The sequence below is a fragment of the Temnothorax americanus genome, unplaced genomic scaffold (assembly GCF_048541705.1).
Source record: "Temnothorax americanus isolate GAGA-0224 unplaced genomic scaffold, ASM4854170v1 Scaffold49, whole genome shotgun sequence".
Classification (NCBI taxonomy): Eukaryota; Metazoa; Arthropoda; class Insecta; order Hymenoptera; family Formicidae; genus Temnothorax; species Temnothorax americanus.
The window spans coordinates 586,722-600,875 of NW_027509646.1; the positions used below are offsets into that span (position 1 = coordinate 586,722).

Consider the following 14,154-nt stretch of genomic DNA (forward strand, 5'->3'; position numbering starts at 1 on the left):
ATAAAGGAACGAACGTCCGTAGAGAATTAATATTTACATTAATTAATATTGGCATTGGAATATTTTGTAGACTGCGCGGAAATTAAAATCGCGATCTCATTAATGAGATAAGAGTTGAGCGTCGAATTGAAATTTGGCGCCTACTCACACCTGCTCGGCCGAAAGCGCAAGTCGGAAAAGCGACTTGAAAATTGCGCGATTGGTTAGCGGCCCCGGCGGCACGTGGCACGTGGCCAATCGTTTCACGAGTCACGACCAGACGCAGACGTATCGGACGACGTGCCTTTTCGACTTTCGACCCTTCGCTGTTCACCATCGAGAAAGGTCCAAAGGTCCCTTGACCTTTTCGATCCGAGTTCCGAGTTCCGAGTTGTCGATCTCCATGGGGGTCTTCCCTTCGCGATGACCATGTCCGGCGCTTAAATTCGACGACGATATCTAAGATATCTTTATTTATGTCGTTCTGCCCGGCCCGGCGCCGATAAATCGTAGGAGAAAGATCGTCACCGATCGTCACGTCGTTGCGCTGAACGAGATCGCCACACGCGCAGTGAGTAAAAGTGCGAGTATCATTATTATCCACAATTATCTCGGGGATCTCGCTCGCTTCATCAGCAATGCGGGATTCAAAGCACCGCGAGCGAATTTTATCGTAAGTGACATCCGATTGACGTCATTGACGTCAGCGTCGTCAGCGTCGTCAACGTCGTCAACGTCGATCGCGCGCGCGCGCGATACTTGCGCAACAGGTAGCATAAATTGGTAAACCCCGCGACGGGCGCGACGTAATCTTAAGCCATCTAAGCGGAGGGTTGAGAGGAGGGGAAAAGAAGAGAACAAAGTGGTGAGTGGTGTACCCAATGGTACCTGACCTACATCACGCATCGCGTATCGGCGACACCGGGATCATCGGCGTGTGATGCGTTTGCGTTTTTCAAAGTCAAATGGCCGTTGTTTCGTGAGGCCGTGAGGCTCGTGGACCGTGGACCGCGCGTGGGCGTTCTGCCGAGGGAGTGAGCGAAGAAGAGCAAGGTGAACATTTCTCCCTTTCCTTCCCGTTTCCTCGCGAGTCTTTTCCTTCGCGAGAGCCTTTCGTTCGGCTGTATCGCGAGAAAGTCTGGTCTCTGCTTTCCGAAAAAAAATGGACACCACGCCCGCGGGACCGACGGCGACGGTTTTTTTCCTCTTTCACTTTTCTTCGCAACTTTAGATCTCTTCTCTCGATCGACCTTGGATCTCCGCGGCGAAGACGCCGAAGGTCGAAGAAAATTGGCCGGACGATCGATTGATCTATTCTCCCGTGAAATGTCTTGCAGTCTAATTTATCTGTTACCTGCCGCGTCTTCCATGATGCCTCGTTGGTTGTCCTTCAGTCCCTTAGTCCCTTTGTCGTCATAACGCCTAATAACCGTGTTTTATTCTTATACAATTTTTCTAAAAGATTAATTGAAATCGATTTCCCCGCATATCTCACGTACACTTTGGTGTGTATTGAAGACCGAATCTTCTCGAAAAGAACGATCTTTTTACTTTAATTGTTCTTGTAAGTCGTATTAAACAGTGTTTTCTAGACTGCAGGAGGTCTACTTTCGTTTCGACGAAATTTTGTGTATTTTGTATTTTGTATGTCGCAGCATACGACATACATTTATAGGTAACCTGTATGGTCGTATGTAATTTATTTTGAGGCGTTCAGGATTTTTTTTTCAATTTTCTATTCCTTAATTTTATATAGCATAAATTTCTCATTTTAATAAACCATGGAAACCTATATAAATACTTGTTCTTTATCAATGGTCTTAGATGCTGCTAATTATATTTATCGATGTTCATATTACTTTATTAATAACATTGATAGAAAGTAAATTAAACGTTATTAATCAAGTTTATTACTATAAATATAAGTAGAAAGGCTTAGTTCTCGAACCTTTATATTCGAGCTATCCATTTGTCAAAATTTACTTTCTTCGATCGTGTTTGTATTGTTGTTCTTTTTTTTTTAGAAAATAATAAGAGGTGGCTACTTGAATTAGGATATCCCGTGGATAGAGTATATATCAAAGAAAAAGAATATTTGATAATATCTGACATTGTGAAAACAAATATAGGAAGGTAATATATGGAGATAATAAAAAAAGTCATACGCTTTGTTAGCTAGGTATACATATTTTTAGCAGTAAATTGAATGGTAACGTTGACAGAGAGATGTCGAAACGGATACAGGAGCCAGTGGACCAATGGCTGGCGAAGGAAGGTTATTTCAGGAAACCTACTCCCCGAGATCCGACCTGCTTGTTTAGGGCAATCAGCGAACAAGTGTATCATACCCAACATTATCATCTACGAGTAAGACGAGAATGTATCGAATTTATGAAGAAAAAGAGACACTTGTTCAGGGACGTAAGTATCTATATGATTGCCCGTTTTTGTATCAAGAGAATTGGCGTTTATACTTTTCTATTTTCTCCTTCTTTCTCTCCGTATAGTCCGTACCCGTGTCATTTGATTACTATCTCAAAGAAATGCAGTGTTTCACGGAGTGGGGAGGCTTGAACGAAATTCATGCTATTTCTCTGCTGTATAAGAGAGACATAATCATATTCGTTGGAGAAAAGCAGATATGCGAAAATGTTACCAATAATGGGTTTAAGAAAGGCGTTATATTGCTTTGTCACACGGAGCCGAAGCAATATGAGCCTGTTTATCCGATGGCTTTTGTACAATCGGCCGCGTACTGTCAATGTACGTAAGACATTTTCTATTAGTATGCACTGTGTCGCGTCTAAAAACGAGTCTTTCCAAATTTTTTGTTATCTTTTTTATCTTTTTTATCTTTTTTTTTTGGTAGCTATTGTTTATGAAGTTGTATATAGGTATATGTATCAAATACCTAACATAAAGACTGTTGCGGATAGAATGCTACATAGCCGAACCCCTGCGCTTAGACATGACAGATTTTTCCAGAAGGGAAATCTTGACATTAGGGAGTAAGTCATTTAATGAAGTCTCGATATATACCACGTTTATTGCTGACGAAAATTAAACATTGAGTTTTTAATTATTTAAAAATATAGATTGTTTCTAAAAATGAGGTATATTTCTGTAGGCAATTGATTGAAGATTTATACAAAAAGGTGAAAGATGAACATAGTGACACGGACGAAACGGAATCCGATTGGAAGGGAGCACCACCTATTCCTTATAAAGTTGCAAAAGCGCTGGCTCCTGATTATTATCGTAATATAGAGTTAGACATATGGCATGAATTGAAACGAGGTATAGGAATTTCTTTACTCTTCTTTTTCGAGCAAAACTAAAATACTTAAAATTAAAATTTGTTTGTATGCACAGAGGTAAAATCTGCAGGATGGAACAGATACAACAGTAATGAGCTTCAAATTGGCGGCAAATGTCTAATAGAGATTAGCATAAACGATCTCGAACAATGCGATAGAAATAACAATAAGAATTTGCGCGTTAATTTACCGGAATGTGGTACCAGCGAGACTAATAATAAAATTGAGCAACAAAAATTAAAGCAAGGGCCTCTTTGGCTTCACGGTTATATACAGGAAATGAGTACAGAAAAGGAGCCAGTTTTAGTCTTTATCAAAGATCTGGGAGAGAAAAAATTTGTTCCATATGATGCTCTCAAGCCATTACCTTCAGTAAAAAAAACTAGGCCGAAAAATTTGGTACCGATTAATAAAAACCACTCAGTTGCTTCAGATTCAAGTTAGTTTATTAAATTATTAAATGATGTTACTATCGTCATTTATTTACATATAATGGATCTTTATTTTGTATTTTATTAGCTCGACGATGGAAAAAGTCATATAATTCTTTCTCGCGAAAGCGAAAAGATACCGTAGCTATAAATGCCATAACTATAGAAGAAATACCAAAAGATATAAACAAAAGTGTATTAATGAATAACAATAATGATGGCAATAATAAGGTTGATAATGTTGATATCAACAAAACAAGTAAAACTGGCTCTGACGAACATCGCGATGAACTTTCGTATGTATTTATCAATATATTATCATCTGCATTCTGTCTTTTATAAAAGATACTGTTTCGCATTTTTTGTGATAAAAAAACTAAACTTTACAAATGTGTTGGTTTTTAGTAAAATAAACCAAAATCAAACATTAGAAAATCATTCTGGAGAAAATACTTCCAATCGTGCGACAAATGTAAGTAAAATTTTGTGACATTGTGTTAGAAATATTTAAATTATAAAAACGCTTTTCGCGCTTTTTTTTGTCTTTTGTTTGTAGGAAGAGGCTAATAGCTTATCTATGACAACTACATTTGAGAATTCACAATGCACAGTGTCGAACAATGTAACGCAGGAAATAATGGAAGAACGCAAAAAACCTGATACAGTATTTAGAAGGATGAACAATACTGCAAGAAATAAGACTGAAAAATCCAATAATTTTGGAAACAGTCTTCAGAATTCAAGATCGAAATCAAAAGTATTAAATGAGAATTATTGCTCACCTTACAATGGTAATTATTTCTAAATAACGTCCCATATATTACAGTTGAAAATATTTATAATGTTTTTTTATATATTTGAAATTAAATTAATTTACTGGCAATTGGATATGCAAGTCTTAATTTTTCTTTCGCAAAGATATCGGAATCTATATTGATCTGCCATTATATTAGTTGCAGGTAACTCGCAAATAAATATGTGTGGCAATCCAAATGTATCTTATGTTGCCCCAGATAACAGCAACGCATATCCCTATTATCCATACATGCCAGGAAATTTCTCGATAACTGGGGAACACAATCCTAATCAAATAGATTGTATGTATTTAATGACATTATATATATCGTGATATCGATATTATATTGTGAACAAAATTATAATTATGAATTTTAATGTTACAGTAAAAGCGTGAAAATCAGTAAATGTATACATTTATTGATTTCACGCTTTTACTGTGACATGTACATATACATATATATGTGTATGTATGTACATATAATATATAAAATATGGTTATGCTTGCATATCACAATGTTTGTTCGCAAATAATATATTTTCTTTTACATTTCTTATTAGATTCATCAAATTTATTTTATAACTTACATCTGCTGCATTTGGAGGTATGTAGTAGACGGAAGAGTATAATTATAACTTATCATTGACCGTTATATTAATGTAATTCTTCGCACAGGATACTTTCCGTACTTTAAATTCAACTTATTACGGACCAATAATGTATGGACCGAGTCAAGGCATACAATCTATAGGCGCACAATCGAATACTCGTATGAACAATAATTTATCACACAAAAATCCATGTAAAAGATTGGTAATGTGATCTATTTTAATAATTTTTGTAATTTTGTAGATGTCCCATATATGCAAGAGGAAATAGATCGTCTTGTTAATGACATGCAAAATTGTTCGTTAACGTACAATGAGGGACCAAGTGCCAATGCTGAGAATCCCAAAGTTTTGCATTTGAATGGTGTGCAAAATGCAAAACAGTCAAAACAAGGACCAAAAAATTCGAGCGGGAAGGACTCCTCGTATCAGATTCAGCAGAAAGGAAAACAAACTGGAACTGTTAAAGGTAATAATAATAAGATTTAATATGTCAATACTTCGAGGGAATGAATTTAGAGTTTAAAAAGGGATTGTTAAAATTTAAAGGAACACTACTTTTATCGTCTCTCATAACGCGAGTTAAAGTCCAAAGATTTAAGAAAAAAAGAAATATCAAAGTTCAAACTTGAAATCGAAATATTACACCCCTAGAGAAAAGAAGCAAGGTCAAATTCAGAACAAGAGATAGTAAGAAAAGCAAAATAAAACTGTGTTAATTAATAGTTCATAGAAATATAAATTAAATGAGCAAATAAATAAATAATTGAAACAACAAACGCTCAAAATAAAATTTAAGTAATTAAGATATGATTAAATATTTACTGGAAATTGTCCAGACCAACAGGTGGTCTTGATGAGCAGGACTCGCGAACAAAGAACAAGACGGTACAGAAGAGACTAATTAATAACACATACGAATATCAAGGATGTATTTTCCACTCATAAATAACCGTTAAATGTCAGCATATTTATTTATATTTGGACGTTACTGTTAATGTTTGGTGATTAGTGTTCTTTGTGGTAAGAGATACCTTGCTTGTTATTCGTTTATTTCAGTACAGTCTTGTTCTTCGTGTGTTTCTGATTATATGTTTAGATTATCTTGGGTAAGCCTTAATTTTACTTCTAATTTGAACGTTCGTTTTAATTTTAATTATCTCATATCTGCTTTTGTTTATTTTATTATTTTTTAATTATTATTTTATTAATTTATATAATCTACTCATAGTCTTTCCTTTTTCTCTATTATCTCTTGTTTTTTGAATTTGCAACTATCTTGAATTTTTTCTAGGCAGACTACGATTTTGACTAAGAACTTAGATCTTTTTCATCTTTTTAATTACTAAATTATCTTGTGTTTTGATAGGATTTTAAATGAGTGAACATTAAATCGAACTTAATGTGTGATAATATTTATTCGGAAACTTTGAGAGATTTTCAACCGGCATGATCTCTGTTCTATATTATTTTACAATATATAATTGTTCTAAAATGATTGCATATACATATATTTTTATACGTATTCATCCAACCGTTACGAATGAATTTTTGGAGGGTAAAATATGAATATGAAAACTCGACTAATATAACTAATATATTCTTTTATTGTACGTACACTTCTTTTTCTCAAGATCCGTTTGAGCTTTCTCAGCTTGACGGAAATCTGTGAAGCCTGTGAGAAAAGAGTGTATTTTAAAATTAATAATCAAAAATCTCACTTTCTTTTGTAGTGAATAAGATGCGAAACCGCCAGCACAATCCTCGCGCAGCGGCATACTTGCAATACCACCCAGGTCAGCAGTATGGTGCGCCGAATGGTTCCATGAATTCGTATGACGCGCGAAGACACGATGTGCACATGCAACAATCGCAGCAGCAGCATCACTGGGATCCGATGTCGCATCAGATAGCGCCCATGGTAGCTAGCGCGGCAAACGGTTATGCACCGTCGCAGTATACAACATCGAGCCCGATATATCAATATCACGAGATTCCGCCGCACTACGCGAACGAGGGCAACTCGGGGAGTCCCCCGTACTACTTGGGAAACGGCAGTTACGTACCCGTGCCGTACTTAGCATCTCAGCACGCCGACGTTGTTGAGAACGGAACTGCCCCTCCATCGTACCCGCAGCATTACTACTCCACGACCGAAGCTTACCCGTCAGGTCACTCTCCAACGAACAGTCAATCGTTGATGTACTCGCAGCCGATGATGTATCCACAATCGATGCAGTATCACGCTGTACCGCCGCCGTCGCCACACATGCAAGAACAATGGAGCCCGACGTTGGGGCCGCAGTCCTATATTCCTCAATGCGTAGCTCCGCCTCCAGGTCCGGCTCCGATCATAGAACCGTCCCCTAACGGACAATGTACTATTCCGAAAGGTTCGCTTTAGATCACATATATTTTGAAGACTGAGGATAGTTATAAGATCGAATCTCTATTGCAGTAAAAGTTAAAAACAGTATTAATAGTTAATTCAACGTTCCATATACGTTGAAGTGAGATTCTGAGGACTGAGGGTAATTTATAAGATACGATATTCTAATAAAAAATTAGAATAATGATAGATTAAAAATAACGAGCAATAATTATATAATAACCACAGAAAATTTAAATATTTTGAAAGATTAAGAGCAACTATATGGAGTAAAATATATAATTATTAACTACTTACGATTCTTGTTAGAAATCGACGAGATCGTCTGCTGTGACTTTCCAAAGTTACCTATCTCGTACAAAGCTCAAAGTAATGGTACAAAATGTTTAAGATGCAATCTATCACACCTTCGTGGGTTGTGTATGCAAACGAATTTAACGCGTCGTATTATAGATTAACGTAAGAGAGATGCAGTCTTATGACGCAGCTAATCTACTGTATCAATGTTTAAAAAATTTAAACTTGAGACACTTAAGACTTTTATAGAACTGAGTTTAAAAAAAAGAACGAAAGATGTATACGAGACTGAATTTCGCCCAGGGTCTCAACTCCTTAGCGGATAATTTAATTAATGACAGTTTCTCCACTAAAAAAAAAAGAAAATTACAAAGTAACATATAATGAATAAACTAAATTCATAAACTATAATGACAATATTCCTGTTTTGCCCATCTTCTTCGCTGAAATATTCCATATACGATTAGCAATGTTTATCGGTATTTTAAATAATTGAAAAGTATCATTATTATTAATTACAATGACATATTTCTTAATAAGATACCGATAGACAAATATCGATAAACGAAGTGAATATTATCTCTGAACCAAAATGGGTATCCCTGTTAGGATTATCAATCGGTCCTATTAATAGTTATCAAATCTTGACTATTGTATCAAGCCTCATTCATTATTTTGCAAACTTAATTATTTCCAAAAAGTATCTGGGCGTAACCTATTTAGAATATTTAAGAATCAACATGTAGCATAAGTTAAGATCTTGTAATCTATTAATAATATTAAGTTTACTAAAAATATTAAGTTTACTAAAGTTTCTCAACATTTATACAACTTTTACTTAATATTAACCTTTATACAACTTTTGCTAAACCTTATGTGAATAAATAATGCAGAAAGATGCAATCTTCTCTTTTTTTTCCTGCGTTTCTTCTAAATTACTAGGTATATACTTTTTCTTTGTCTGTACTGTAACATTGATTTTTTTGGCTTTGCTCCTGTTCTAAATAGGACAGAACCTAAAAAAATTTATTTTTAAATTTAAAATAAGCTTCAGATTATTAGCGTAATGAGATTTTACTAATAAATCGTGACTGGAATTATATAGCAGATTCGTGTGCCTTCATGAACTGTGACTCGATGAATAAACCAATGTGACCTCGACGTACATCAACGCGAGCGTGCCGACATCGACTGAAAATAGGAAAATTTCGAGAGCATCACGTGATCTTCGGAATCGGAATCGTTATGCAATTCATCTAAAAGGAAGCCATAGATTACCAAGGTTTTCTTAACACGATTTTCACGATAATCTGCTTACTAGAACAGAATCTCTACGTATCGTAGAATAGATAGAAACTACGTAAATATTATAAACTCATCGTTGCGCATCGTAGTTTTGAAACAAAAAAAATTTAGCATGGACAAACGTGATTCAGCGATTAATTATCAACGAAATTGAACACTTTCCTACATATGCATATATATATTTCATAGAAATTCTAATATCGAACCGTACAATAGTCTCTTCCATGTAAGATACATGCGAAAAAGAAAAATTATCTCTACGATACATCTTTAAAAGCGGTAAGGTAAGGTAAAAGGTTTACGTAAACTCGCTATTACAGGGCTTGGGTTTTGATTTCAATCGCCGGAATTCTACGCTCGTATATCACACAACGTGCTAAACGCTAGAGGCACTCTAAGAACTGAGATTTCACAAGGTAATCAAGAAAAGGTCCAGTGTGATACACGAAGCTTAATGTTAAACTATTTACACGCATATTACACTTGATCTTCACTATTTACAATCGAAAATCTCAGGTGGACATACTCGTGAATATTACCGATATGACAAAAGAGAAAGAAAAATGGAATGATAAGACCTATGTTCCTTCGTAACGTACAGTTTCGATAAACATCCTTCGGAAGTGCGACTTACAAGGAAATATTTATATTCTGTGTGCTATTATATACTTGGTGTATAGGCAAACCTATTTGGCATTAAAGGCCAGAAAATCCTTCAAGTTTTATCGCGTAATACATACCGTTGAATTTTCATTGCAAGATCCCCGCGTTTCTACGAGAATCCCTTTCTTCATCGCACACATTTACGTAACAAAACATACTGTATTAGCAGTGTTAGATACTTGTGTACTATTGGTGTCTCAAAGTGTGCGTGCGATTTCCTCTAGATATAAGTGCATCAATTGTATAATCTATCTGTACACTCGCAACACAGTTCAAATACACAATAATATTAACATATTTAATATTGGACTAATAAAAGCAGGGATGTGCTGTAAGATCTCGCAATAAAAAGTCACAATGACTTGGAGCGAATAAGACAATAAGAAATTTCCACTCAGTGATCAACAATTCTTTCGATTTCGCTTTAAAAAAAGCTCACTGCTGAAACGTTGGTTCGTTTATCGGCGAAAAAGTAAGGATCGATTAAAAATTATTAGTAGACACTTATGCAAGGGAGGAAAACATAGATAACGCTGCAACGCGTTTCTCAGAAATTTTATTTCCGCTTAATCCATGAAAAAGAGAAATCATTTCACCATAGTTCTCATATATTCCACTTCATTCAGTCACTATTTATATACGATAAAGGTATTACAGTAATTTGCTATGTACGAATTAATCTTTAGCTACTTTCACATCAGATCTGAATCGTAGGCATTATACTATAGGACCTGGATGTCAGCTCTGATTTGAAAACAACTTCTCTCTCTATATAAGTCCATATTAAATATATTTTACAATAATATTATCATTGTACATGAACAACGTATGCTCTACACCTCGCGTTGCTTATCGCTAATTAACCAGCGCAATGACAAGATTTTTATATTACTCGATAAACAGAATAAAATTTAAAATACATAAATACAATATACATGCTACATAGAACGCAATAAAGAAGTTTGTTAATCTGATTAAACAAAAATTAATCCGGCTAGATTAGCTTTACAGAGTTCGACACTCGGAAGATAATAGTAATAAGTAATAGTGATAATGCGGAAAAAAACAGGACAAAGATTAAAAAAAAAAAAAAAAAAAAAAAAAAAAAAAAAAAAAAAAAAAACTTCAAATAGTTGAAACTTTACGATCAAATTACAACGACGATTCGAATTAACGCTAGATTAACGAGTCAGCTGTCTCTTCCTAAATTATTATCTCCCCAAAATAATATTCCAGATTATAATCGTTCCAGACTGGAACCTATCTTTTTCTGCGAAGATATAATGTAGTATTATAACATAGGCAGAGACAGAAAATGAGTCAATCTCTAAATACTAATTCGTACAGCCTAGCGTAGCATGTCCTGCGGAATTTTCGTTATGTTTTTCGGAAAGCTGCGTTGTCTCTACGGGGATAATGAGAAAATAAAAGCAGGACTCCGATGCGCTGGTTGAAGCAACGATCGACAAGAAGGTGTTAATTAGTTAAAATAGACGAGGGGGACTGGATTTGTGTGACCCCAATATGTGCGCCGCCTTGGTACCTCCTATAGTAAAACAAATCTCATGTCAATAACGTTCGCAGATTGCTCATTATACGCTAAGCGTAATTTCGAGTGAAATCGCTTGAAGCAATGACATTACGTTAACAGTCGTACATTTTAAGGGAAAAATCGGTGATGTCGGTGATTTCAAAAGGATAGACTGCGAGATACTTACATAAAAGTAGTGGTAAAACAGGCGAAAGGAGGTTATTCCTTGTTTTCCTCAGTAGTAATAGCGTTGGAGGGATTTTGGGACTCCGACGAGGATAAAGGCGGCGCTTCCGCTGCTGAGTCCGTCGCATCTTGACTCGAGTCCGAGCTGTCCTTCACCTCCTCCTGCTTCTTTTCTTCGCTAGGAGCGGTGCTCTTAGCCTCGTCCACGTTCTCCGACTCCTCCGTCACCTTCTCATCCTTGGAATTCGCATCGGTCACTTTCTCAGCATCTTTACTGTCTTTACTGTCCGCGCCCTCCGCGTTTTTGTCTTCGTTCTGTATCGCCTTGCTCTCTTTCTCTTCCTTCTCTTCTTTCTCCTCGTCTACCTCCATCTTCGTAGACTCCTCTTCCGTGTGCTTTTCGCTTTTGTTGTTGGACGTTTCCTCGTCTGTGTTGTTTTCATTGTTCTTCTCCTGCCTCTTGGGACGCCCGCGCCCGCGACCGCCGCCACCTCGCGTCGATGTTTCCCTCTTCTCCTTCTTGGGTGGCGATGGCACTGGCGTTGTCGAAGTTAGGCCTCTGGCTGAGCTGCGAGTGCGTCTCCTGCCTTCTACCTCACCGACGGATTTGTTCATGCCCTGTAGTAATATAGCAAACGTTTATAAAACGAATGACCGAGTGTATCTACGACAAAAAGAAATATAATTCAAGACGCGTCAAATGATCTTTCCTTGAAAAGCGCAGCGCAACGAATCGCGAATCGCAAGACGCGGTATTTTTATGTAGTCAATTTTGATCGTAGCGCAAATTACAATTAATTCTAATTAATATCGGTCGATTCCTAACATCGGACATAGCAATTTGTAATTGGCGCCTACGCAACGATTGATTCCTCGTGCTTCGCCGAGGGCGCTTATTTCCCTCCTTATCGTCCCCACCCCCGGCCAATCGACGTCCCCCACTCCCGACGCCGTATACGCCGTTCGCGTAGGCAGCGAGCGAAGCGACGACGGAGAGGCTAAAACGGAGGGAAATAACCGATGGCGAATGACGAGGGAGGGAGTCGAGGACCTTGACCAGCGAAACCTCGAGGAAGATTTTTGGGTCGTACGATAAGCCGGTTCGATCCGAACGACGTCCAATGTTTTTCCTGCTCTAGATAATCGCGCGGGTCCGCCGCGAGACGCACCTTTAAGATTGCCTCGCCCTCCTGAGCGGTCCTCTCGAGAGTGGAGAGTCTCTTGGTGCCGCTTCGTTTGTTTTTCGTCGGGGTCGGTTTCTCCTCCGTCGACTGTTCCTGCAAAAAAATCAAGCTTCCTATTCATTCGCTCTCGCAACTCGCACACGAATACGTATTGATGTCGCGCGCGGTACACGTACAGCCGCGCGCCCGCGCGCAGCGTCCGCGCGCGTGTGCGTGCACGTATCCATATTTCTCCGGGAGAGAGAAACGCACGTCTGTCACGTCTGTGTTCTTACGCAGCCGCAAGCGCGACGTCTCGAGACTCGGAGATTATTCCGAGGGAGTCGGGAGCCGCGCGGAAGGCGCGGGCAACGGGCGCACGGCACCACGCGACGTGAAACGATAAGTCACGACGCCGACGCTCGGCGCGATAAGATTATCGAGGACCGTTGAACCGCGGGGCCGGCCCGCGGCCGAGAGCCGAGAGCCGAGACCAATGTCTCGTTCAAGTTTCCCGCCATTTTGCCGTGCGCCCGGCCGCCCGCCCGTGCCGTCGCCAACGTCTACGCCTCGCGCGCGACTCCCGCCCGGTCGCCGACGGCGGGGTCGGCGGGGTGGCGTCTCGCGGACATGGACGCGACGTCGCCCGCCGACGACGACCGTCGCGCGGCCCACGTTCCTGGCTCGACGCCGCTCGCCACGGTGATTTCCCGCCTTTTCGCGCGGCGCCGAGATGTACGGCGTGCGAGCGACCGGGTGCGAGAGAGACGGACGGAGACCAGCGAGAGGAGAGCGGCGGCGAGCGGGGCGAGCCTCCCCCCGACCGCGAGAAGCTCGCGCCTCGCGCGATAAGAAAACATCCACCATCTTTGGCGACGAGCGACGACGGGAGAGGATGTGCGTACATACGTACGGCGCAGCCAGGAGAAATCTCGCCGGATGGAAGAATGGAAGGCAGGACGGGCGAGCGAGCGGCGCGGCCGGTCGGTCGGTCGGCGGTCGGCGCGCGGCGCCGTCGCCCGACGCGCGGACCGCGGACCGCCACATGGCGCGGCCGCGTCGCGTACGACGCGTCGCGGCGAAGGCGCGTTCGCGTCCACGGCATCCAAGGTCCCCGGGAGTACGCGCGGAACCGACGTACGAGCGTCTCCGCGGCCAGCGATAATCGCGAGGGGGAAGAGGGGGCCTCACCGCCGCTCGCACACGCCGCTCACGGCATGAAAACTCGGCTTGACGAAGGTGTTTCTGACGTGCCCGCCGGCCCGCATACCTTGGACGCATCCTCGACGTTGTTGTCGCTCTTGGTCTCCGTCTTGGCGTCCGACATCTCTTCGCGTGCGAATCACTCAAAAACACTGGGAAATCCACGATTCCACGGCGAGAATTCGCGCTGCGCCCGGTCGCACTGTTTATACGATAAGGAAAGATGGCGGTTAGCGTGGGTCACGTGACACCTCGTCAAACCTCAGAGCGGGAGTTCGGCGCGCCG

At 39.9% G+C, this 14,154-nt stretch overlaps 2 protein-coding genes across 8 annotated transcripts; one reads left to right on the forward strand and one right to left on the reverse strand.

Annotated features, from left to right (window-relative positions):
• Positions 1-284: 284 nt before the first annotated feature.
• Positions 285-8,715, forward strand: LOC143903637 (uncharacterized). 5 transcript variants are annotated; one of them, XM_077417416.1, is made up of 15 exons: positions 285-1,032; positions 2,004-2,112; positions 2,178-2,400; positions 2,487-2,742; positions 2,849-2,987; positions 3,107-3,276; positions 3,352-3,735; positions 3,816-4,023; positions 4,133-4,199; positions 4,284-4,518; positions 4,681-4,824; positions 5,084-5,127; positions 5,199-5,292; positions 5,376-5,600; positions 6,865-8,715. In XM_077417416.1, the coding sequence occupies exons 3-15, from the start codon at positions 2,206-2,208 to the stop codon at positions 7,533-7,535; spliced, it is 2,832 nt and encodes a 943-aa protein (XP_077273542.1). In that variant the 5' UTR covers positions 285-1,032; positions 2,004-2,112; positions 2,178-2,205; the 3' UTR covers positions 7,536-8,715. The 5 variants fall into 5 exon arrangements, with proteins under 5 accessions (XP_077273542.1, XP_077273539.1, XP_077273541.1 ...); XM_077417413.1 differs by having other exon boundaries at positions 2,202-2,400; XM_077417415.1 differs by having other exon boundaries at positions 285-844; positions 2,202-2,400.
• A 1,609-nt stretch (positions 8,716-10,324) lies between these two features.
• On the reverse strand, positions 10,325-14,090 carry LOC143903642 (uncharacterized). Of its 3 annotated transcripts, none has more exons than XM_077417434.1 (4): positions 13,936-14,090; positions 12,672-12,779; positions 11,504-12,120; positions 10,325-11,331 (listed from the first exon to the last, which is right to left on the reverse strand). In XM_077417434.1, exons 1-3 carry the CDS (start codon positions 13,990-13,992, stop codon positions 11,536-11,538), a joined length of 750 nt encoding a protein of 249 aa, XP_077273560.1. In that variant the 5' UTR covers positions 13,993-14,090; the 3' UTR covers positions 10,325-11,331; positions 11,504-11,535. The 3 variants fall into 3 exon arrangements, with proteins under 3 accessions (XP_077273560.1, XP_077273559.1, XP_077273561.1); XM_077417433.1 differs by lacking the exon at positions 13,936-14,090 and adding an exon at positions 13,579-13,791; XM_077417435.1 differs by lacking the exon at positions 13,936-14,090 and adding an exon at positions 12,863-13,184.
• Positions 14,091-14,154: the final 64 nt, after the last annotated feature.